Source organism: Xenopus tropicalis, chromosome 10 (genome assembly GCF_000004195.4).
Source record: "Xenopus tropicalis strain Nigerian chromosome 10, UCB_Xtro_10.0, whole genome shotgun sequence".
NCBI classification, from domain to species: domain Eukaryota; kingdom Metazoa; phylum Chordata; class Amphibia; order Anura; family Pipidae; genus Xenopus; species Xenopus tropicalis.
In genome coordinates this window covers 51,437,620-51,461,661 of record NC_030686.2, presented here as the reverse complement: position 1 = coordinate 51,461,661, position 24,042 = coordinate 51,437,620, and the positions used below count along the sequence as shown (strand labels likewise).

At 53.7% G+C, this 24,042-nt stretch overlaps 1 protein-coding gene across 2 annotated transcripts in view; it reads right to left on the bottom strand.

Moving 5' to 3' along the window:
* Positions 1-24,042, bottom strand: part of smurf2 (SMAD specific E3 ubiquitin protein ligase 2) — a 44,523-nt gene that overhangs the window by 9,882 nt on the left and 10,599 nt on the right. The window contains exons 2-14 of one of the 2 annotated variants that reach the window (XM_031894671.1): positions 12,070-12,108; positions 11,697-11,805; positions 10,093-10,226; positions 9,025-9,090; positions 8,387-8,471; positions 8,037-8,120; positions 7,440-7,642; positions 7,113-7,197; positions 5,937-6,095; positions 4,425-4,629; positions 4,148-4,251; positions 2,440-2,554; positions 815-993 (exon numbers count right to left, since the gene is read on the bottom strand). In XM_031894671.1, the coding sequence (XP_031750531.1) occupies positions 815-993; positions 2,440-2,554; positions 4,148-4,251; positions 4,425-4,629; positions 5,937-6,095; positions 7,113-7,197; positions 7,440-7,642; positions 8,037-8,120; positions 8,387-8,471; positions 9,025-9,090; positions 10,093-10,226; positions 11,697-11,805; positions 12,070-12,108 (1,567 nt within the window). Of the gene's footprint in view, positions 1-814; positions 994-2,439; positions 2,555-4,147; positions 4,252-4,424; positions 4,630-5,936; positions 6,096-7,112; positions 7,198-7,439; positions 7,643-8,036; positions 8,121-8,386; positions 8,472-9,024; positions 9,091-10,092; positions 10,227-11,696; positions 11,809-12,069; positions 12,109-24,042 lie in introns of both variants that reach the window. The other variant, XM_031894670.1, reaches the window with a different exon arrangement.

Sequence of the window (24,042 nt, the reverse complement as noted above, 5' to 3'; positions counted from 1 at the left end):
GGGGCACAGGTAGATCCAGGGGGAATCAGAGAGACCAGGTGTGGGGGCACAGGTACAACCAAGGTGGAATCAGAGAGACCAGGTGTGGGGGCACAGGTAGATCCAAAGGGAATCAGAGAGAGAGAGACCAGGTGTGGGGGCACAGGTAGATCCAGGGGGAATCAGAGAGACCAGGTGTGGGGGCACAGGTAGATCCAAGGGGAATCAGAGAGACCCGGTGTGGGGGCACAGGTACAACCAAGGGGAATCAGAGAGACCAGGTGTGGGGGCACAGGTAGATCCAGGGGGAATCAGAGAGACCTGGTGTGGGGGCACAGGTACAACCAAGGGGAATCAGAGAGACCAGGTGTGGGGGCACAGGTAGATCCAGGGGGAATCAGAGAGACCCGGTGTGGGGGCACAGGTACAACCAAGGGGAATCAGAGAGACCAGGTGTGGGGGCACAGGTAGATCCAGGGGGAATCAGAGAGACCTGGTGTGGGGGCACAGGTAGATCCAGGGGGAATCAGAGAGAGAGAGACCCGGTGTGGGGGCACAGCTAGATCCAGGGGGAATCAGAGAGACCCGGTGTGGGGGCACAGGTAGATCCAGGGGGAATCAGAGAGACCCGGTGTGGGGGCACAGGTAGATCCAGGGGGAATCAGAGAGACCAGGTGTGGGGGCACAGGTACAACCAAGGGGAATCAGAGAGACCAGGTGTGGGGGCACAGGTAGATCCAGGGGGAATCAAAGAGACCCGGTGTGGGGGCACAAGTAGATCCAGGGGGAATCAGATTTGGGGGCAAGGAGGCACAAAGTGAGTGGCATTACTTACAGGATCCAGACAAGGCTGTTGTGAAGATCGGGATCTACTGACTCCATATCATCTAACGTTATGGGTTTCCCCAGCAGCTGCTTATAGAAAGGGAGTGTGAAGCCCCCATCTATGTAGTGTCCGTGGAACACAGCCATTCCCATGATCCGGCCCACAAAATGGAAGTAGGACAAGTGCTCCTGGAAGCAAAACACATGGATCCAATCACAGTGATACAGAGGGGAGGGGCTAAATAGCGGCCATTCTCTAACCCATAAACAGGCTTCATCCTCCAATCCCCTTGCACATCCGTAAGGGCCACAGAACTGAATAGCGCTTGCACCATTACAGGGCCACTAAACAGCACTTGCACCATTACAGGGCCACTAAACAGCGCTTGCACCATTACAGGGCCACTAAACAGCGCTTGCACCATTACAGGGCCACTAAACAGCGCTTGCACCATTACAGGGCCACTAAACAGCGCTTGCACCATTACAGGGCCACTAACCAGCGCTTGCACCATTACAGGGCCACTAAACAGCGCTTGCACCATTACAGGGCCTCTAAACAGAACTTGCACCATTACAGAACCACTAAACAGCGCTTGCACCATTACAGGGCCACTAAACAGAGCTGCCACCATTACAGGGCCACTAAACAGTGCTTGCACCATTACAGGGCCACTAAACAGAGCTTGCACCATTACAGAACCACTAAACAGCGCTTGCACCATTACAGGGCCACTAAACAGCGCTTGCACCATTACAGGGCCACTAAACAGCGCTTGCACCATTACAGGGCCACTAAACAGCGCTTGCACCATTACAGGGCCACTAAACAGCGCTTGCACCATTACAGGGCCACTAAACAGAACTTGCACCATTACAGGGCCACTAAACAGAACTTGCACCATTACAGGGCCACTAAACAGAACTTGCACCATTACAGGGCCACTAAACAGAACTTGCACCATTACAGGGCCACTAAACAGAACTTGCACCATTACAGGGCCACTAAACAGAGCTTGCACCATTACAGGGCCTCTAAACAGCGCTTGCACCACTACAGGGCCACTAAACAGCGCTTGCACCATTACAGGGCCACTAAACAGTGCTTGCACCATTACAGGGCCACTAAACAGCGCTTGCACCATTACAGGGCCACTAAACAGAGCTTGCACCATTACAGGGCCACTAAACAGTGCTTGCACCATTACAGGGCCACTAAACAGTGCTTGCACCATTACAGGGCCACTAAACAGCGCTTGCACCATTACAGGGCCACTAAACAGCGCTTGCACCATTACAGGGCCACTAAACAGAGCTTGCACCATTACAGGGCCACTAAACAGTGCTTGCACCATTACAGGGCCACTAAACAGTGCTTGCACCATTACAGGGCCACTAAACAGCGCTTGCACCATTACAGGGCCACTAAACAGCGCTTGCACCATTACAGGGCCACTAAACAGCGCTTGCACCATTACAGGGCCACTAAACAGAACTTGCACCATTACAGGGCCACGCAGCGCTCAGTTTGGCAGCCAATAGGATGAGAGTAATAATACCCACTGCTTACACAAGAAAAAAAGAAACAAATAAAGGGGCAGAAACAAAATGGGAGTAACAACCCTTTACACTTACCGGGTTCACTGCAGAATCTGGATTAATCTGTAGAGTATAAATATCGTCCCGGGAATATTGGAACAGGCCGTAATACGGATTCAACATTTCATGGGACAGCAGGTACAGCCACTCCCTGGGGGGGACACAGAGAAAATAAAATGGCCGACGTGCCACACACACACACACACTATCCCTGGCACCTCACTCCCTGGGGGACACAGAGACAGTAAAATGGCCGACGTGACACAAACACACACACACACTATCCCTGGCACCTCACTCCCTGGGGGGGGACAGAGACAGTAAAATGGCCAACGTGACACAAACACACACACACACTATCCCTGGCACCTCACTCCCTGGGGGACACACAGAGACAGTAAAATGGCCGACGTGCCACACACACACACACTATCCCTGGCACCTCACTCCCTGGTGGACACAGAGACAGTAAAATGGCTGATGTGCCACAAACACACACACACACTATCCCTGGCACCTCACTCCCTGGGGGGGACAGAGAGACAGTAAAATGGCCGACGTGCCACAAACACACACTATCCCTGGCACCTCACTCCCTGGGGGACACAGAGACAGTAAAATGGCCGACGTGCCACAAACACACACACACACTATCCCTGGCACCTCACTCCCTGGGGGGGACAGAGAGACAGTAAAATGGCCGACGTGCCACAAACACACACACACACACTATCCCTGGCACCTCACTCCCTGGGGGACACACAGAGACAGTAAAATGGCCGACGTGCCACACACACACACACACTATCCCTGGCACCTCACTCCCTGGGGGACACAGAGAGACAGTAAAATGGCCAACGTGACACAAACACATACACACTATCCCTGGCACCTCACTCCCTGGGGGGGACAGAGAGGCAGGATAATGGCCGACGTGCCACACACACACACACTCTATCCCTGGCACCTCACTCCCTGGGGGACACAGAGAGGCAGGATAATGGCCGACGTGCCACACACACACACTATCCTTGGCACCTCATTCCCTGGGGGGGACAGAGAGGCAGGATAATGGCCGACGTGCCACACACACACACACACACTCTATCCCTGGCACCTCACTCCCTGGGGGGACAGAGAGGCAGGATAATGGCCGACGTGCCACACACACACACACACACTCTATCCCTGGCACCTCACTCCCTGGGGGACACAGAGAGGCAGGATAATGGCCGACGTGCCACACACACACACTATCCCTGGCACCTCACTCCCTGGGGGGGACAGAGAGGCAGGATAATGGCCGACATGCCACACACACACACACACACACTCTATCCCTGGCACCTCACTCCCTGGGCGGGACAGAGAGGCAGGATAATGGCCGACGTGCCACACACACACACACACTCTATCCCTGGCACCTCACTCCCTGGAGGGGGACAGAGAGGCAGGATAATGGCCGACGTGCCACACACACACACACTATCCCTGGCACCTCATTCCCTGGGGGGGACAGAGAGGCAGGATAATGGCCGACGTGCCACACACACACACTATCCCTGGCACCTCACTCCCTGGGGGGGACAGAGAGGCAGGATAATGGCCGACGTGCCACACACACACACTATCCCTGGCACCTCACTCCCTGGGGGGGACAGAGAGGCAGGATAATGGCCGACGTGCCACACACACACACTATCCCTGGCACCTCACTCCCTGGGAATAATGTAATAACGTTTACCTGGCAACTCCTCCGTAATCCAGGCCTTCTTCCCCCCGGAATTTTATCATTAGTCTTTTCCAAAGATCCTTTGGTCTCATCTTCATCACTTGCCGGTAAGATTCCTGCAAGAAACACGGAGCTCTCAGGCAATGGAAGCCAATGCTTTTCTAATCACTTGCTCGGGGAATATTGGTCCCTCAGGGACCCAGGTCTAACTCCGCTGTGCAACAGGCTGGCACCCTAGGAACGTGCTATTCCCATGAGAGGCTGTGGGTGCAGTCTGGGGGGCACTCACCTCAAAGATCTCTTCCCGAGACACCTCGATGCGGCAGTGGCCGGCCTGGGGCTGCTGCTGGGACAGTTCTTGTCTGAGGATCTTCAGCTTATGTACCAGGTCCCTCTTATAACGCGGGACGGTCAGGCACTCAACCTCATCGGGCAGCTGGCATAGGGGCACCACCTGGGGGGGCTGCTGCTCCTTTAACTGCTGGTTCTGGCGGCTGCACATAAGGCAAGGGGGGTGCAAGTGCAATGTTTCAGCAAGGTATAAAGTCATCCTGCAACTGTAACCTATGGGGGCTCTGCAGCATTAACCTTATTATCTCCCAGCTAGTCCTTTCCCAGCCAGTATCCCCTAGCTAGTCCTTTCCCAGCCAGTATCCCCTAGCTAGTCCTTTCCCAGCCAGTATCCCCTAGCTAGTCCTTTCCCAGCCAGTGTCCCCTAGCTAGTCCTTTCCCAGCCAGTATCCCCTAGCTAGTCCTTTCCCAGCCAGTGTCCCCTAGCTAGTCCTTTCCCAGTCAGTATCCCCTAGCTAGTCCTTTCCCAGCCAGTATCCCCTAGCTAGTACTTTCCCAGCCAGTGTCCCCTAGCTAGTCCTTTCCCAGCCAGTATCCCCTAGCTAGTCCTTTCCCAGCCAGTATCCCCTAGCTAGTCCTTTCCCAGCCAGTGTCCCCTAGCTAGTCCTTTCCCAGCCAGTGTCCCCTAGCTAGTCCTTTCCCAGCCAGTGTCCCCTAGCTAGTCCTTTCCCAGCCAGTGTCCCCTAGCTAGTCCTTTCCCAGCCAGTGTCCTCTAGCTAATCTAGGAGTTTATTAGGGGATTCCCAATTTCCTTTCCTTGGGGGTGTGAGTGGAGGAATGCCTGGCCATATTTGTGGGTTCCTTTCCCGTGCCCCACATGTGAGCTTGGCTCAATAGGCCTGTCTGTAACTTTCCCTTTGTGTTTATGTAATAAGCCTCAGGGAAACATGATCCCACATGCCGGGGGGGGGGGACATCTGTAATTATGTAAGGTGATTAAATGCAGCGCAGGATTAGGGCAGAGGCCTCAGTACTGGATACACTGAATGCTAAGCAGGGACACTTATACACACACACAGTCTGCGACTATCCTGCATACACCTACGGGGGGGGCACAGGGGGTCCTGGCTGGGGTTATGATGCAGTCTAAAGGTGGCCATACCAAATAAAATAATGTGCCTACATGTACAGTGCCCCATCAGTAGAAGAGCGTGCCGGATAGGGCAGGAAGAAAAGCAGTAAGTGCTGTCCCCCAGTCACACAGCTGTGAAGCCATTAGCCCATAGCTATATATACCGAGCCCAGGCAAGCAAATGGGGGATCTGGGGAACATGCAAACAGGGTCTGTGTGCCCCACCCATCTCCGTGATTACCCACAAGCCCCCAGTGATGTCATCACATGGTTCAGTTGTTGATTTTTGTTTTTCCTTCCTAAGCAAAATTCTAGTATAAGCAGAGGAGGAATTCCTGCTAAGTGACATAATGGGAACTGGGGGGATTACACACTTACTTTAAGACGAGGTGCAAGTTTGCAGAGAGCCTGGGGTCAGTGAATTGGGTTGTGCGGTTGTTATGATCTACAAAATACACCCGCCCTGTTGCCGTATTGCGGATCTCCCAGCCCGGAGGGAGAGGACCTAACTCTTCACAGTTGATGTTGCTAAGATCCCTGTGAAAACAAACAAGAGATTAGTGGAAAGGAAAAAACTCTTCCTCGGAATGTGGCCTTGCCGCTTTGTAGGCAAAACGTGCCAAATGTGCCAACTCAGAGACAGGCAATGACAACATTCCTATGGTGCCACAGAAACACAAGGGATAATTATCCCATCACCAGAACATTGTACTGAAAACCCCAGCTCAACGGAGACTCCGCAGCAAAAAGGGGAGGAATGTCTGTGCTTGGAATGGATCTCGCTCTACATACCAAGGCAAGGCCATTCATCCCATCATTGGGGTATCCCCAAGGGCAGTTCCGCCTTCTGCTGCTAGCAGCAAGTACCCTTCTGTCCCATAATGCCCCCCCACCCTTCCTGCAACAGAGAAAGAACTCAAGGAAAGCCACTCATTGTCTAGTTTGGTCTTTTCTACCAGTGGGCCAGTAGGCTGTCCATGTGTTTTATTGGGTTCTACTGCATTTATAGCTTGGGCCACCTATGTCTGTACTCCAGGGATCCCCAACCATTTTGACTTGTGGGCCACAGCCAGATCTAAAACGTGTTGGTGAGCCACGAAAGCATGAAAAGGTTCTTTGGGGATGCCAAATAAAGACTGTGATTGGCTATTTGGTAGCCCCATGTGGACTGCAAGAGGCTCTGCTTGGAGTAAAACTGTGTCTCTGTGCTTCCGAAACCCCCAAGCCAGAAATTTAGAAATGGGAACCTACGTTGAGGCCACTGGGAGCAATATCAATAGGGTTGGTGAGCAACATGTTGCTCCTGAGCCACTGGTTGGGGATCACTGCCATACCCTAATACCCATATGGCCACCCAACCAGCAAACTACAGGCCAACAGTAAATAGTGCTTTCCTGGAGCTCATAGCGCAATGTTCCCACCCTGTGCCCCCCACACATCTGATGGGAGAATGGTCCTGCAGCTTGGGGTTAGTTAATGAAAGGCTTGACACTCCAATGCTTTGCAACCGAGCAGCATGGAAACCCAGCCACAGGGCCAAGGGAAATCACTTACCTGGGAACTCTGGGATCGTGCCACGTGCTGACCCCCGTCTGTGTATGCAGGAAATACACCTGGCCCTGCTGTGTAGTTCTCTGTTCTGTAGACAAAAGTAAAAGGCCATGAAATCACTCATTCTCCCAGACACAAGACAAATAGTATTACACAGCGGTGCACAATGAGACACCGGGAATACCGTTGTGTAGTGCCTGGCCCTACACACTCTTGGTCAAACCAGTGGGATTTCTGCTAGTGAGGGGCGATAGAAGCCCAAATGGGCAGCATGGCCAATAACTGCTTTACCGGTAATGAATAGATTTCTAGATAAACTCTGCAGCTCACCATATCCCTCTGGCAAGTCTGGAGGAGTGTGTAAGTGCGTTCTGCTCATGTAATTCCTGTGCCGCTGGGACCGAACTCGTCTCTCTGCGATGCGGGGGTCTGAGGTTTGCCCACAGGTAGCACCATTGGTCCCGGTTATTGGCGTATTCTCATCCACAAAGCAGCTGAGCGGCCGGCCGGGGCTGGAGTACTCCGACGCAGGCCTACGGATAGGAGACACCGGTCTCAGCACATCTCTAGGCACCAAGTAACAGTTCCCTGTTCTTGAAGCAGCAGCATAGGGTAATGGGAGACTGCAAATTACACAGAAGCAGCACTGGGGCGTGTAAAACTCAAGGATAACTCCAGAGTAACACAAAAGCCACCAAACAGCTCGTATAATCTAGTAATTGCCATATAAAAATGTCAGAAGCCTTTAGCATCCGGCTAAGAAAGGCTTCTATAATAAGGAGACACACCCAAACGCTTGGGGGAGACGTCATATTATTCTAAGACGACACACAGGAGGCTGCTGGACTAACAAGACTGGCTTATTAGAGCCAATGTGGTTCAACAGTGTAACAGAAAGCGGATATTGTATAAACAAGGTTCCATTACCGCGTGGGGCGCTCCCACTGTGTCGTCCTTGTGATGTGATTCAGGTACTGGATGCGGCCAGAGGCAGTCCTCCGCTCTTCCCAGCTAAAGGCAGAAGGGACATAAGTGAATGTACTTAGCAGACAACAGCCATGGCCACAACAAGCCACGACTGCAAAGAAATAAACGGGTCAGCAATTGTGGTGTCCAAAAATCCCCCTTGGCAGCCAAAGCTTTCATCCCAATTCTTCTCCAGACTCGTGTCTGGGCCAATCAAAGCTGCAAAAGGCTAGCAGAGACCACTCATGAGCACATCACGGTCAGTACCCATACTCCTCTATGCCCGTGCCTCTATCCCACGAGAAACTCACCCATCCGGTAGGTCATTGTCGAAAAGCCGGCTGCAGTCGACCACTTGCCCGCCGCTGCCTATCCTGTCTCTGGACTGCAGGCTGACTGCAAAGGCACAACAGACAATTGCACATTAACTTTCTGTAATGAGATGCCCAACTGTGTGTGACTGTCTGTGCCTGAGACTCTCTCACACAGTAACAAAGTCATTATGGGATGTGGAACGTTTAGGGACACTTGCATCCTCTACCTACTGGCCCCCATTATACTCACTGCCCTGCCCGGCATATCTACACTCTATCCGACACTTCTTACCAGATTCCTGGGAATTATTCTTGTGCTGAACACACAATAAATGGTGCTGCATGCTGGTGGCACTGACAGAGGGACAGCTTTGGCTTCAGCTACACTAATTGGCAAGGTCAGGAACCCTGCCGGCAGTCAGTCAGAACTAAGGATATTTACAGAGCCAATCACTGCCCCTTATATTGGCACATCCGACATTATTATCCATTACATAACTCGAGAGAACTGTAACTGCATGGAAAACCTCTGTGCGGTTTCTGTCATAAATGGTATGAAATAAAATGCCACCTCACATCCCCATTTCCTTAGAAATCTGGTCCATGAAATCACAACTTAATTAATATCAACTCACCCACAATCTGCCCTCGCACAGTGTCATTGTCATTGGGACCGAGCTTGCATAGGTCGAGTCTCTGGTCTGGAAAGGACACAAACATACAATCTGGTTACAATGACTTTTGTGCAACGACAGCCACTATCATAAGTTACAGTATCAGGGTATAGCCATACACATACTTCATAGATAGAGGTGGAAGCTGCCATAGTGTTTCCCTTAGACAGTACAGTATGGGGGTACAGCTTATTAAGTGCCCAGAACATTCCCTCTCTGTATATTTGTATTTATACATATGGGTAGGGGGTGCCATAGTGTTTCCCTTAGACAGTACAGTATGGGGATACAGCTTATTGTGTGCCCAGAACATTCCTTCTCTGTATATTTGTATTTATACATATGGGTAGGGGGTGCCGTAGTGTTTCCCTTAGACAGTACAGTATGGGGGTACAGCTTATTGTGTGCCCAGAACATTCCCTCTCTGTATATTTGTATTTATACATATGGGTAGGGGGTGCCATAGTGTTTCCCTTAGACAGTACAGTATGGGGGTACAGCTTATTGTGTGCCCAGAACATTCCCTCTCTGTATATTTGTATTTATACATATGGGTAGGGGGTGCCCTAGTGTTTCCCTTAGACAGTACAGTATGGGGGTACAGCTTATTGTGTGCCCAGAACATTCCTTCTCTGTATATTTGTATTTATACATATGGGTAGGGGGTGCCATAGTGATTCCCTTAGACAGTACAGTATGGGGGTACAGCTTATTGTGTGCCCAGAACATTCCTTCTCTGCATATTTGTAGTTATACATATGGGTAGGAGGTGCCATGTTGCATTAGTGAAGGAATCCTCATTAAGCAGACCACATGACCAGGGCAGTCCCGGATTCAGGTACATATAAATGGATATACAGCAGAACCCCGATTTTAGGCAGGCTGATTTAACATTTTTGTGGAACTGATGTAGTTTCTTGTGGTCCCTGGATGTTACGCAGTTTTGCTGCGATACCAAGGGAAAGGTAAAATCGGGGTTCTACTGGACAGAAGCCTGGCGCCGGGGAGGGGGTGCATGCCCATACTCACAGCCAGTGTCCTTCAGCCGATTAATTGCATTGGAGAGAAGCCGTACGCAGCCCAGGAAGCCAGCACCCTGCTTTTTGTGGATCTTCTTGTGGTTCCAGACACTGATGGTAATGGAGTCAGATTTGCCAATGTAGCTAAAATGGGGCAGAGAGGAGCAGCTCATTAGGGAAACGACAGGAAAGCACAGAGATTGGGGTTCTGTAGGGGGGCACAGAGATTGGGGTTCTGTAGGGGAGCACAGAGATTGGGGTTCTGTAGGGGGGCACAGAGATTGGGGTTCTGTAGGGGGGCACAGAGATTGGGGTTCTGTAGGGGAGCACAGAGATTGGGGTTCTGTAGGGGAGCACAGAGATTGGGGTTCTGTAGGGGGGCACAGAGATTGGGGTTCTGTAGGGGGCACAGAGATTGGGGTTCTGTAGGGGGGCACAGAGATTGGGGTTCTGTAGGGGAGCACAGAGATTGGGGTTCTGTAGGGGGGCACAGAGATTGGGGTTCTGTAGGGGGGCACAGAGATTGGGGTTCTGTAGGGGGGCACAGAGATTGAGGTTCTGTAGGGGAGCACAGAGATTGAGGTTCTGTAGGGGAGCACAGAGATTGGGGTTCTGTAGGGGAGCACAGAGATTGGGGCTCTGCAGGGGAGCACAGAGATTGAGGTTCTGTAGGGGAGCACAGAGATTGGGGCTCTGCAGGGGAGCACAGAGATTGAGGTTCTGTAGGGGAGCACAGAGATTGGGGTTCTGTAGGGGAGCACAGAGATTGGGGCTCTGCAGGGGAGCACAGAGATTGGGGTTCTGTAGGGGGGCACTGATGTGCTACCATAAAGCTCAGTACAAATGAGACCCCTCCGTCTGCTTGGCCGGCCCTTTATTCAGGCCAATGCTACACGGCACGGCCAATACTAACTGTGGGTGGCACAGACTGGCCATGTACAGGGCGCTTATTCATTTAGCAAATATAGAGCATAAGCTCATGTGGTAAGGCTAAGTGTGGCTGCAGTGGCAAATAGGGTTTAACTGTAAATAATCCACTGTTAATTGCTATTTCCAGGATGGTGATGCCTTTAGTCTGATATTATTAGTCTAATATAATTAGGCACTGATTAACCCTGCGTGTCTCATTACAGTGCAGTCTGACCCGCTGCCTGTTAGTGTTCTAACCAGCAGAACCGGTCTGTGGAGTGGGCTGGGCTCTCTGCTTTAGCGACAATGCACTGTGTGTGCTGGATGATGGCTAACCTTACCCTTCTCTCCCGGGGCGGGGCTAACCTTACCCTTCTCTCCCGGGGCGGGGCTAACCTTACCCTTCTCTCCCGGGGCGGGGCTAACCTTACCCTTCTCTCCCGGGGCGGGGCTAACCTTACCCTTCTCTCCCGGGGCGGGGCTAACCTTACCCTTCTCTCCCGGGGCGGGCCATTGGTGATATGAGAAGCCAATACAGAACCTCAGGGGCAGGGATATAACGCTTACAGGCTACGTATAGTTATTGAGGAGAATGGAAATGATGACGAGAGATTGTACAAAGTGGGGCAGGGGGTCCCCGACACGTCCAACTACCAACCCTACACACCCCGACACTTACGCAAAGCAACCAAACCTTTCACTCACAGGTCATAATGCTGGTTCCATTTTGGGTCCAGTGTGTTCTTGACGGTGTCGGTAGAGTGGCACTGCCCCGAGCCATCCACAACCACCTTGGCAAAGGGATCCGGGAGTCCTGCAGTAGAAGCAAGAGAGAAGGGTGGAGATAAAGCAACTGCCCCTTTAGTAATGAATTGGGAGGGTCATGTTAACCTGACTAATAAACCCCCCACCCCCCTTTACCTACTGGGGTGCTACCACCCATTCCCTCCCATTTCTAATGAACTAGGTGAGCCTCACTACTGCAGGATGCACCCACTGACCACTAGGGGGGGTACCGGCCAGGCACACAGGCACTATTGGCAGGGGCAATTGACCTATGAGTTACTGTAATACTCACTGAAGAAATCCTTTTTCACCAGATTTTTAGCGCACAGCACTGTGAATGAGATAAAAAGAATGAGTAATTAGTCATTTCCCCCCATATTGTTACTATTATGCATAATGTGCAACGGGCTCGGGGGGCATCTCTGTCAGAGAACATCACCAACTTACCCCCACAAATGGGCAATACAATTCCCCATGGGCCATATGGGCCGGCCCCTAACAGCCACTTCCTACTCAGCGCTAATATCAGCTGGGCTTGCAGGCAACACCATGCGCTAGTCACACTGGCCAGGGCCCAAGGGTGGAAAAGATCCTATGTATTCCACACACCACAGATAGCACCCATCGATTCCCACATACACCCCACACATTCCCACAGCCCCCCCACATATACCACACAGCCCACATACACCCCACACATTCCCACAGCCCCCCCACATATACCACACAGCCCACATACACCCCACACATTCCCACAGCCCCCCCACATATACCACACAGCCCACATACACCCACATATACCACACAGCCCACATACCCCCACATATACCACACAGCCCACATACCCCCACATATACCACACAGCCCACATACACCCACATATACCACACAGCCCACATACACCCACATATACCACACAGCCCACATACACCCACATATACCACACAGCCCACATACACCATGCAGAACCGACATTGCAACATGTTATACAAGGGCCGAGTTCTCCCTAAGGAATACGGATACAGGTGAGAGGGCTCCTAGCCATTAGACTGTAAGCTCTGAGCCTAGGGAATAGCAGGTGTAATACACAGGGGGCACACAGCAGAGTCCGACAGAGTCATCCTGGCAGTACCCAGTGTGGTGGGGTGATCGCGAGAATGGTAAATATACAATAATGCCCCTCTAATGCCAAATCCTTAAACCCCTCCAGCAAGAGAGGGGCACCCCATACCCTCCCAGAACCAGGGAAAAGCCCCAGAGCGCTGGTGGGTACCCAGCAGATAAGGTGGGCACTGAGAGGGCACAGTATAGTAAGTGGGATTACGGCACCACCACAACATAACCCAAATCTCACCCACATCTGAAGCCCCACAGCAGTATGAAGGTACCCCTAAACAGGCACTCAGGGTGGGGCTCTAACAGGAAGCCCCCCAGGACATGCCATTTTCATATCCAAACTGGGGCATTGGGCCAGTACAGACACCTGCTGCTTAGTCCCCCAGCTTGGGTCAGAACTCTCAGCTGTACCAGAACCCTGCATTACTGGGAGAATTATCAGCACCACAGAGAAGACTGATATTGGCCAAAAGAGCTTGCAATCCAGGTAGTACATGGAGGGCAGAGCCTATAGAGGTTCCAGCAGTACCAAGAGATTAGCCCCACAGAGGGTATTGCTAGTGAGATAGCCACACTTTGCCAAGGGAATGCCCCCTTCTGTGAGTGTGTCCTTACACTGCCCCACACAGACACTGCCCCCCATAGACACTAATACTAAATAATCACATTTCTGTGGCAATGTAAGCCCGTAGCCAGCTGTGGCTGAACTGTAACACTCAGCATCCTGCAACAGCCAAAGACACACACATTGCAGCCCGCGGCCCTGTAGGACTGTGTGATGTTGTTGTATAACTGGGCTTCCACTTCAGTCATTCATCACTTAACAGGGACAGGAATGGGTTAATATGGGCACAAGGCTCTTTACTGTAACCACAGAGCTCTTAAGCCCTTTCCTTCCTGTGGCTGGGTCAGGCCGGGCTTGGCACCCAAGGAGTTAAGTGGCGCACAATGATGAATAGCCCCTCTATGCACAAACCCCAGAGCGGCCTCCCATTCCTCTGCCGATGGGCACCTGTACCATCTTGGCCACGCTGTGCCCCTTATTTGTACAGGCATAACTGTACCCTCCCTGTCACCTACTGGGGGGCCCCACACATCAGCACATTGCCTGCACAGAGATCTACCCCCCCCCCCCCCCCCCCACATACTTGGCTCTCAGTGCCTGGGCACCGTCTCCGCATACAGGCCCCACAACCAGAAGGAATTCTGGGGGCCCTTATGGCCAAGGTACTGGGGGGCCCAAGCAGGTTCTGATTAAATCCTCTCACAGGGAAATATAGGGAAAGGAAGCAGGGGGTACTGGGGGCATTAGGAATGAGGCGACAGGCTGGGCCGTGTAGATATGTACCCACTGAGAGACTGCTCCAGTCAAGGGCATTATGGTGCCACTGGGCACACAGTGCTGGGCATTATGGTGTCACTGTGCACACAGTGCTGGGCATTATGGTGTCACTGGGTACACAGTGCTGGGCATTATGGTGTCACTGGGCACACAGTGCTGGGCATTATGGTGTCACTGGGTACAGTGCTGGGCATTATGGTGTCACTGGGCACACAGTGCTGGGCATTATGGTGTCACTGGGCACACAGTGCTGGGCATTATGGTGTCACTGGGCACACAGTGCTGGGCATTATGGTGTCACTGGGCACACAGTGCTGGGCATTATGGTGTCACTGGGCACACAGTGCTGGGCATTATGGTGTCACTGGGCACACAGTGCTGGGCATTATGGTGTCACTGGGCACACAGTGCTGGGCATTATGGTGTCACTGGGCACACAGTGCTGGGCATTATGGTGTCACTGGGCACACAGTGCTGGGCATTATGGTGTCACTGGGCACACAGTGCTGGGCATTATGGTGTCACTGGGCACACAGTGCTGGGCATTATGGTGTCACTGGGCACACAGTGCTGGGCATTATGGTGTCACTGGGCACACAGTGCTGGGCATTATGGTGTCACTGGGCACACAGTGCTGGGCATTATGGTGTCACTGGGCACACAGTGCTGGGCATTATGGTGTCACTGGGCACACAGTGCTGGGCATTATGGTGTCACTGGGCACACAGTGCTGGGCATTATGGTGTCACTGGGCACACAGTGCTGGGCATTATGGTGTCACTGGGCACACAGTGCTGGGCATTATGGTGTCACTGGGCACACAGTGCTGGGCATTATGGTGTCACTGGGCACACAGTGCTGGGCATTATGGTGTCACTGGGCACACAGTGCTGGGCATTATGGTGTCACTGGGTACAGTGCTGGGCATTATGGTGCCACTGGGTACAGTGCTGGGCATTATGGTGCCACTGGGTACAGTGCTGGGCATTATGGTGTCACTGGGTACAGTGCTGGGCATTATGGTGTCACTGGGTACAGTGCTGGGCATTATGGTGTCACTGGGTACAGTGCTGGGCATTATGGTGTCACTGGGTACAGTGCTGGGCATTATGGTGTCACTGGGTACAGTGCTGGGCATTATGGTGTCACTGGGTACAGTGCTGGGCATTATGGTGTCACTGGGTACAGTGCTGGGCATTATGGTGTCACTGGGTACAGTGCTGGGCATTATGGTGTCACTGGGCACAGTGCTGGGCATTATGGTGTCACTGGGCACACAGTGCTGGGCATTATGGTGTCACTGGGTACAGTGTTGGGCATTATGGTGTCACTGGACACAGTGTTGGGCATTATGGTGTCACTGGACACAGTGTTGGGCATTATGGTGTCACTGGACACAGTGTTGGGCATTATGGTGCCACTGGGCACACAGTGCTGGGCATTATGGTGTCACTGGGTACAGTGCTGGGCATTATGGTGTCACTGGGTACAGTGCTGGGCATTATGGTGTCACTGGGGTACAGTGCTGGGCATTATGTGTCACTGGGTACAGTGCTGGGCATTATGGTGTCACTGGGGTACAGTGCTGGGCATTATGGTGTCACTGGTACAGTGCTGGGCATTATGGTGTCACTGGGTACAGTGCTGGGCATTATGGTGTCACTGGGTACAGTGTTGGGCATTATGGTGTCACTGGGCACACAGTGCTGGGCATTATGGTGTCACTGGGTACAGTGTTGGGCATTATGGTGTCACTGGACACAGTGTTGGGCATTATGGTGCCACTGGGCACACAGTGCTGGGTATTATGGTGCCACTGGGCACACAGTGCTGGGCATTATGGTGTCACTGGGTACAGTGTTGGGCATTATGGTGCCACTGGGCACACAGTGCTGGGCATTATGGTGCCACTGGGTACAGTGCTGGGCATTATGGTGCCACTGGGTACAGTGCTGGGCATTATGGTGCCACTGGGTACAGTGCTGGGCATTATGGTGCCACTGGGTACAGTGCTGGGCATTATGGTGCCACTGGGTACAGTGCTGGGCATTATGGTGCCACTGGGTACAGTGCTGGGCATTATGGTGCCACTGGGTACAGTGCTGGGCATTATGGTGCCACTGGGCACACAGTGCTGGGCATTATGGTGCCACTGGGCACACAGTGTTGGGCATTATGGTGCCACTGGGCACACAGTGCTGGGCATTAAGGCGCCACTGCAGCTCCTTAATCCATATTCCTGTCTGGGCCTGAGAGGACCCTTCCCCATACGGATGGCAGACAGTACACTGACACGGCAGGCTCAGGTGGGGGCGACTCCATTCAGATAAGCGCGGCCATGAAAGGGCACTTTATTAGCCCAGCTTGCCACGGGCCTGGGGGGCAAGGCTGAGCCAAAGCTTTAACCCTTCCATGCCCTGCCACTCCCAGACACGGGCACATCACTCATCCGATTGTGCCCCTGGGGAGGAACGTGTCTGGCTGGGGGGCAAGGCTGAGCCAAAGCTTTAACCCTTCCATGCCCTGCCACTCCCAGACACGGGCACATAACTGATCCGATTGTGCCCCTGGGGAGGAACTTGTCTGGCTGGGGGGCAAGGCTGAGTCAAAGCTTTAACCCTTCCATGCCCTGCCATTCCCAGACACGGGCACATAACTGATCCGATTGTGCCCCTGGGGAGGAACGTGTCTGGCTGGGGGGCAAGGCTGAGTCAAAGCTTTAACCCTTCCATGCCCTGCCACTCCCAGACACGGGCACATAACTGATCCGATTGTGCCCCTGGGGAGGAACGTGTCTGGCTGGGGGCAAGGCTGAGTCAAAGCTTTAACCCTTCCATGCCCTGCCACTCCCAGACACGGGCACATAACTGATCCGATTGTGCCCCTGGGGAGGAACGTGTCTGGCTGGGGGGCAAGGCTGAGTCAAAGCTTTAACCCTTCCATGCCCTGCCACTCCCAGACACGGGCACATAACTGATCCGATTGTGCCCCTGGGGAGGAACGTGTCTGGCTGGGGGGCAAGGCTGAGTCAAAGCTTTAACCCTTCCATGCCCTGCCACTCCCAGACACGGGCACATAACTGATCCGATTGTGCCCCTGGGGAGGAACGTGTCTGGCTGGGGGGCAAGGCTGAGTCAAAGCTTTAACCCTTCCATGCCCTGCCACTCCCAGACACGGGCACATAACTGATCCGATTGTGCCCCTGGGGAGGAACGTGTCTGGCTGGGGGGCAAGGCTGAGTCAAAGCTTTAACCCTTCCATGCCCTGCCACTCCCAGACACGGGCACATAACTGATCCGATTGTGCCCCTGGGGAGGAACGTGTCTGGCTGGGGGGAAGCTGCAGACGGATGGCCCTTCAGGAGCTTCCTTGGCACCTACACTACACAATGTGGGACATTCTATATAAGCCCGCGAGCATCCCTTCTAGGCCACCGTACTGCCTAATGGCCCACAGTGAAGTTCTGCTAGCCACAATACAAACCAATAGAGTTATTGAGGGTGTGCAGCATCCCCTCATAACCAATGGGTAAGGGATGCATAACCAACACCAGCCAATCAGGAGCTTGCATATAATATTCTAAGAGCAGTAAATGCCAATTGGCTATTGGGCAAGACATAATACTGGCCAGAATCCAAAATGAAAGGCACAACCATTTGTTACATACAACAAGGAACTATAACACTCACACTGGGGCCCCTTATTCCTACCTGGGCCTACGTGCCCACAAGGATTTCCTGAGACACCTACCTCTGTGCAGCCTGCTATGAATTGACTTACTGTAATGCCCACTACCACCTCCACTGAGAGGCAGTTCCACAAGGCCTGCCCCTGTCTGGGAGGTGAATGAGCACATTTAAACGGCAAGGGATCTCTGTTTCAATCCATATTCCGGCTACCAGCCCCCTGATCCTGCGCAATTTGTAGGCTTTACGGATAAATGTGCCCCCACCGCAATTCTTTCATTTCCACAGACCCCCGGCAGCCACAGATACTTTATTGTCTGACAGACTTCCTTTCATTTCAGCAGAGTCGGCTGATGGGAAACCACGGAGCTGTGTAACCCGTGGCCCATTAACCTGCTCCGGCCCACAAGCCTGTTATCCATGGCTGCCTGCCAGCTCCGCATTCACTGTGCCTAGTCTGGGTCACCTACGGGCCCCCGGCCCAAACGGGAACCCACGTCTCCCCAATGGCATGTACAGCGTACTGAGTGGGAACCCACGTCTCCCCAATGGCATGTACAGCGTACTGAGTGGGAACCCACGTCTCCCCAATGGCATGTACAGCGTACTGAGTGGGAACCCACGTCTCCCCAATGGCATGTACAGCGTACTGAGTGGGAACCCACGTCTCCCCAATGGCATGTACAGCGTACTGAGTGGGAACCCACGTCTCCCCAATGGCATGTACAGCGTACTGAGTGGGAACCCACGTCTCCCCAATGGCATGTACAGCGTACTGAGTGGGAACCCACGTCTCCCCAATGGCATGTAAGGCGTACTGAGTGGGAACCCACGTCTCCCCAATGGCATGTACAGCGTACTGAGTGGGAACCCACGTCTCCCCAATGGCATGTACAGCGTACTGAGTGGGAACCCACGTCTCCTCAATGGCATGTACAGCGTACTGAGTGGGAACACACGTCTCCCCAATGGCATGTACAGCGTACTGAGTGGGAACCCACGTCTCCCCAATGGCATGTACAGCGTACTGAGTGGGAACCCACGTCTCCCCAATGGCATGTACAGCGTACTGAGTGGGAACCCACGTCTCCTCAATGGCTTATCCCATGCCCAGGGTATGTACAGGGTACTGAGTGCAGGACCCTCGCCCCTGCTGATTGGCTCACTTTGTGCCAAAGGTATAAAGCCCTTTGTTACTCACAGTGACCGGCGCAGAGCACAAGCCCACAGCACGGAGCCTTTGCTGGCATGGCAGGGGTTAATGTGGTGCACCTACCGAGACCTCTCTGGTGAGGAATCCAACAGGCCTGGCTAATACCCGCCTGTCCCAGCCCCACAGAGAGCAGGGAGGGAGGGAGGGGGAGGCTGCTGCTGGCGGATGCCACAGACATTTTTGCCATTCCAGACTGCTGATTGCAGGGAGAAAAACCAAAAGGAAAAGTAACTGGGGCCCGAGAGTTTCACTATCCCAGAGACTGTCTCTGCTCCACAGGCCTCATTCCCAGCACTCTCAGAGCAGGGGCTGATGGGAAACTACACAGGCCTCATTCCCAGCACTCTCAGAGCAGGGGCTGATGGGAAACTACACAGGCCTCATTCCCAGCACTCTCTCCTGGAGCAGGGGCTGATGGGATATTCCACAGGCCTCACTGCCAGCACTCTCTCCTGGAGCAGGGGCTGATGGGATATTCCACAGGCCTCATTCCCAGCACTCTCTCCTGGAGCAGGGGCTGATGGGATATTCCACAGGCCTCACTTCTAGCACTCTCTCAGAGCAGGGGCTGATGGGATATTCCACAGGCCTCACTTCTAGCACTCTCTCAGAGCAGGGGCTGATGGGATATTCCACAGGCCTCACTGCCAGCACTCTCTCCTGGAGCAGGGGCTGATGGGAAACTCCACAGGCCTCACTGCCAGCACTCTCTCAGAGCAGGGGCTGATGGGATATTCCACAGGTCTCATTCCCAGCATTCTCTCCAGCCCCAGTCCCGCGGCACCACCGGCTTGGTTGGCACACAGGGGTTATCACTGACAGTAGCCCCAGTCCCGCCGGCTTGGTTGGCACACAGGGGTTATCACTGACAGTAGCCCCAGTCCCGCGGCACAGCCGGCTTGGTTGGCACACAGGGGTTATCACTGACAGTAGCCCCAGTCCTGCAGCACCGCCAGCTTGGTTGGCACACAGGGGTTATCACTGACAGTAGCGCCAGTCCCGCAGCACAGCCGGCTGGGTTGGCACACAGGGGTTATCACTGACAGTAGCCCCAGTCCCGCGGCACCGCCAGCTTGGTTGGCACACAGGGGTTATCACTGACAGTAGCCCCAGTCCCGTGGCACCGCCGGCTTGGTTGGCACACAGGGGTTATCACTGACAGTAGGCCCAGTCCCGCGGCACCGCCGGCTTGGTTGGCACACAGGGGTTATAACTGACCGTAGCGCCAGTCCCGTGGCACCGCCAGCTTGGTTGGCACACAGGGGTTATCACTGACAGTAGCCCCAGTCCCGCGGCACAGCCGGCTGGGTTGGCACACGGGTTATCACTGACAGTAGCGCCAGTCCCATGACACCGCTGGCTTGGTTGGCACACAGGGGTTATCCCTGACAGCAGCCCCAGTCCCGCAGCACCGCCGGCTTGGTTGGCACACAGGGGTTATCACTGACAGTAGCCCCAGTCCCGTGGCACCGCCAGCTTGGTTGGCACACAGGGGTTATCACTGACAGTAGCCCCAGTCCCGCGGCACCGCCGGCTTGGTTGGCACACAGGGGTTATCACTGACAGTAGCCCCAGTCCCGCGGCACCGCCGGCTTGGTTGGCACACAGGGGTTATCACTGACAGTAGGCCCAGTCCCGCGGCACCGGCGGCTTGGTTGGCACACAGGGGTTATCACTGACAGTAGGCCCAGTCCCGCGGCACCGGCGGCTTGGTTGGCACAGTGTATATTCTCCATGTTTAGACTCCTGCAGGACACAACCCAGTCTACTTCACAGCATTGTTCTGCCACAGACAAAGTGTTTCCGTTGCAGCCCCTCCTGTTCTCTGGCCGTTCAGATCAGGAGGGGGAAAGGGGCCATAGATACCTCAGAGAAACCAATGGGGCTGCACTTCCTACTGCGTTTCCTCTCTCCTTCCCTCAACCACGAAAGGAAAGCCACTGACTCCCTATTATCCGCCAGCAGAATGGCGCCCAGAGAGAGGGTCCCACCAGCAGCTCCCCCAGGGGTACAAATCAAAATAAACTGCTTTACTGCAATGAATAGGAACAGAGGGTATCTGCCCCCTATTACTATAGCCCCTCAATCCCCTATCCCCCCAATGTACAGCAATAAAGCGTACCCCCCCCCCCCAAGTCACTGCCATTAGTACAGTTTGGGCCTAGGGGGTACTGACCCATAAACACGTCGGTGCCATTAGTACAGTTTGGGCCTAGGGGGGATTGACCCATAAACATGTCGGTGCCATTAGTACAGTTTGGGCCTAGGGGGGACTGACCCATAAACACGTCGGTGCCATTAGTACAGTTTGGGCCTAGGGGGGATAGACCCATAAACACGTCACTGCCATTAGTACAGTTTGGGCCTAGGGGGGACTGACCCATAAACACGTCGGTGCCATTAGTACAGTTTGGGCCTAGGGGGGACCGACCCATAAACACGTCACTGCCATTAGTACAGTTTGGGCCTAGGGGGGACTGACCCATAAACACGTCACTGCCATTAGTACAGTTTGGGCCTAGGGGGGGACTGACCCATAAACACGTCACTGCCATTAGTACAGTTTGGGCCTAGGGGGGACTGACCCATAAACACATCACTGCCATTAGTACAGTTTGGGCCTAGGGGGGACTGACCCATAAACACGTCGGTGCCATTAGTACAGTTTGGGCCTAGGGGGGACTGACCCATAAACACGTCACTGCCATTAGTACAGTTTGGGCCCAGGGGGGACTGACCCATAAACACGTCACTGCCATTAGTACAGTTTGGGCCTAGGGGGGACTGACCCATAAACACGTCACTGCCATTAGTACAGTTTGGGCCTAGGGGGGACTGACCCATAAACACGTCACTGCCATTAGTACAGTTTGGGCCTAGGGGGGACTGACCCATAAACACGTCACTGCCATTAGTACAGTTTGGGCCTAGGGGGGGTACTGACCCATAAACACGTCACTGCCATTAGTACAGTTTGGGCCTAGGGGGGACTGACCCATAAACACTTCACTGCCATTAGTACAGTTTGGGCCTAGGGGGGACTGACCCATAAACACGTCACTGCCATTAGTACAGTTTGGGCCTAGGGGGGACTGACCCATAAACACGTCACTGCCATTAGTACAGTTTGGGCCTAGGGGGGACTGACCCATAAACACGTCACTGCCATTAGTACAGTTTGGGCCTAGGGGGGACCGACCCATAAACACGTCACTGCCATTAGTACAGTTTGGGCCTAGGGGGGACTGACCCATAAACACGTCGGTGCCATTAGTACAGTTTGGGCCTAGGGGGGACTGACCCATAAACACGTCACTGCCATTAGTACAGTTTGGGCCTAGGGGGGACTGACCCATAAACACGTTGGTGCCATTAGTACAGTTTGGGCCTAGGGGGGACTGACCCATAAACACATCACTGCCATTAGTACAGTTTGGGCCTAGGGGGTACTGACCCATAAACACATCACTGCCATTAGTACAGTTTGGGCCTAGGGGGGACCGACCCATAAACACGTCGGTGCCATTAGTACAGTTTGGGCCTAGGGGGGACTGACCCATAAACACGTCACTGCCATTAGTACAGTTTGGGCCTAGGGGTTACTGACCCATAAACACGTCGGTGCCATTAGTACAGTTTGGGCCTAGGGGGGACTGACCCATAAACACGTCGGTGCCATTAGTACAGTTTGGGCCTAGGGGGGACTGACCCATAAACACGTCACTGCCATTAGTACAGTTTGGGCCTAGGGGGGACTGACCCATAAACACGTCACTGCCATTAGTACAGTTTGGGCCTAGGGGGGACTGACCCATAAACACGTCACTGCCATTAGTACAGTTTGGGCCTAGGGGTTACTGACCCATAAACACGTCGGTGCCATTAGTACAGTTTGGGCCTAGGGGGGACTGACCCATAAACACGTCGGTGCCATTAGTACAGTTTGGGCCTAGGGGGGACTGACCCATAAACACGTCGGTGCCATTAGTACAGTTTGGGCCTAGGGGGGACTGACCCATAAACACATCACTGCCATTAGTACAGTTTGGGCCTAGGGGGGACTGACCCATAAACACGTCACTGCCATTAGTACAGTTTGGGCCTAGGGGGGACTGACCCATAAACACGTCGGTGCCATTAGTACAGTTTGGGCCTAGGGGGGACTGACCCATAAACACGTCGGTGCCATTAGTACAGTTTGGGCCTAGGGGGGACTGACCATAACACGTCACTGCCATTAGTACAGTTTGGGCCTAGGGGGGACTGACCCATAAACACATCACTGCCATTAGTACAGTTTGGGCCTAGGGGGGACTGACCCATAAACACGTCACTGCCATTAGTACAGTTTGGGCCTAGGGGGGACTGACCCATAAACACGTCGGTGCCATTAGTACAGTTTGGGCCTAGGGGGGACTGACCCATAAACACGTCACTGCCATTAGTACAGTTTGGGCCTAGGGGGGACCGACCCATAAACACGTCGGTGCCATTAGTACAGTTTGGGCTGGGGGGGGGGACTGACCCATACACATATCGGCACCAGAAGGGAAGTGGAAGTGCTCTCAGTGCCAGAGGAGCCGGGGCAGTTGCCGAACAGAACATGTTCCTTTCCTCGCGCCTCATTCAGAGACGGTGAATCACTTCCCACTTGGCGGGGTTCCTGGCCACGGCCGACCTTCTGTACGAGCCCTACTGGTAGCCGCGTGCCTAACTCCCTGCACCTGTGCTTGCAGCCAGCTGGAGCCCAGACACCGTCCTGTTTAGGAGACGCGCGGAGCAGAACCTGCAGATGTTCCGGTGAGACCGTAGAACCCAGGAGCAGCTCTGCTTTCTATCTGCTTAACCCCTCACACACCAGTACCTGGAGCCCCCAGTACAGGAGGCAGGGGTTCCCCATAAGCGCTG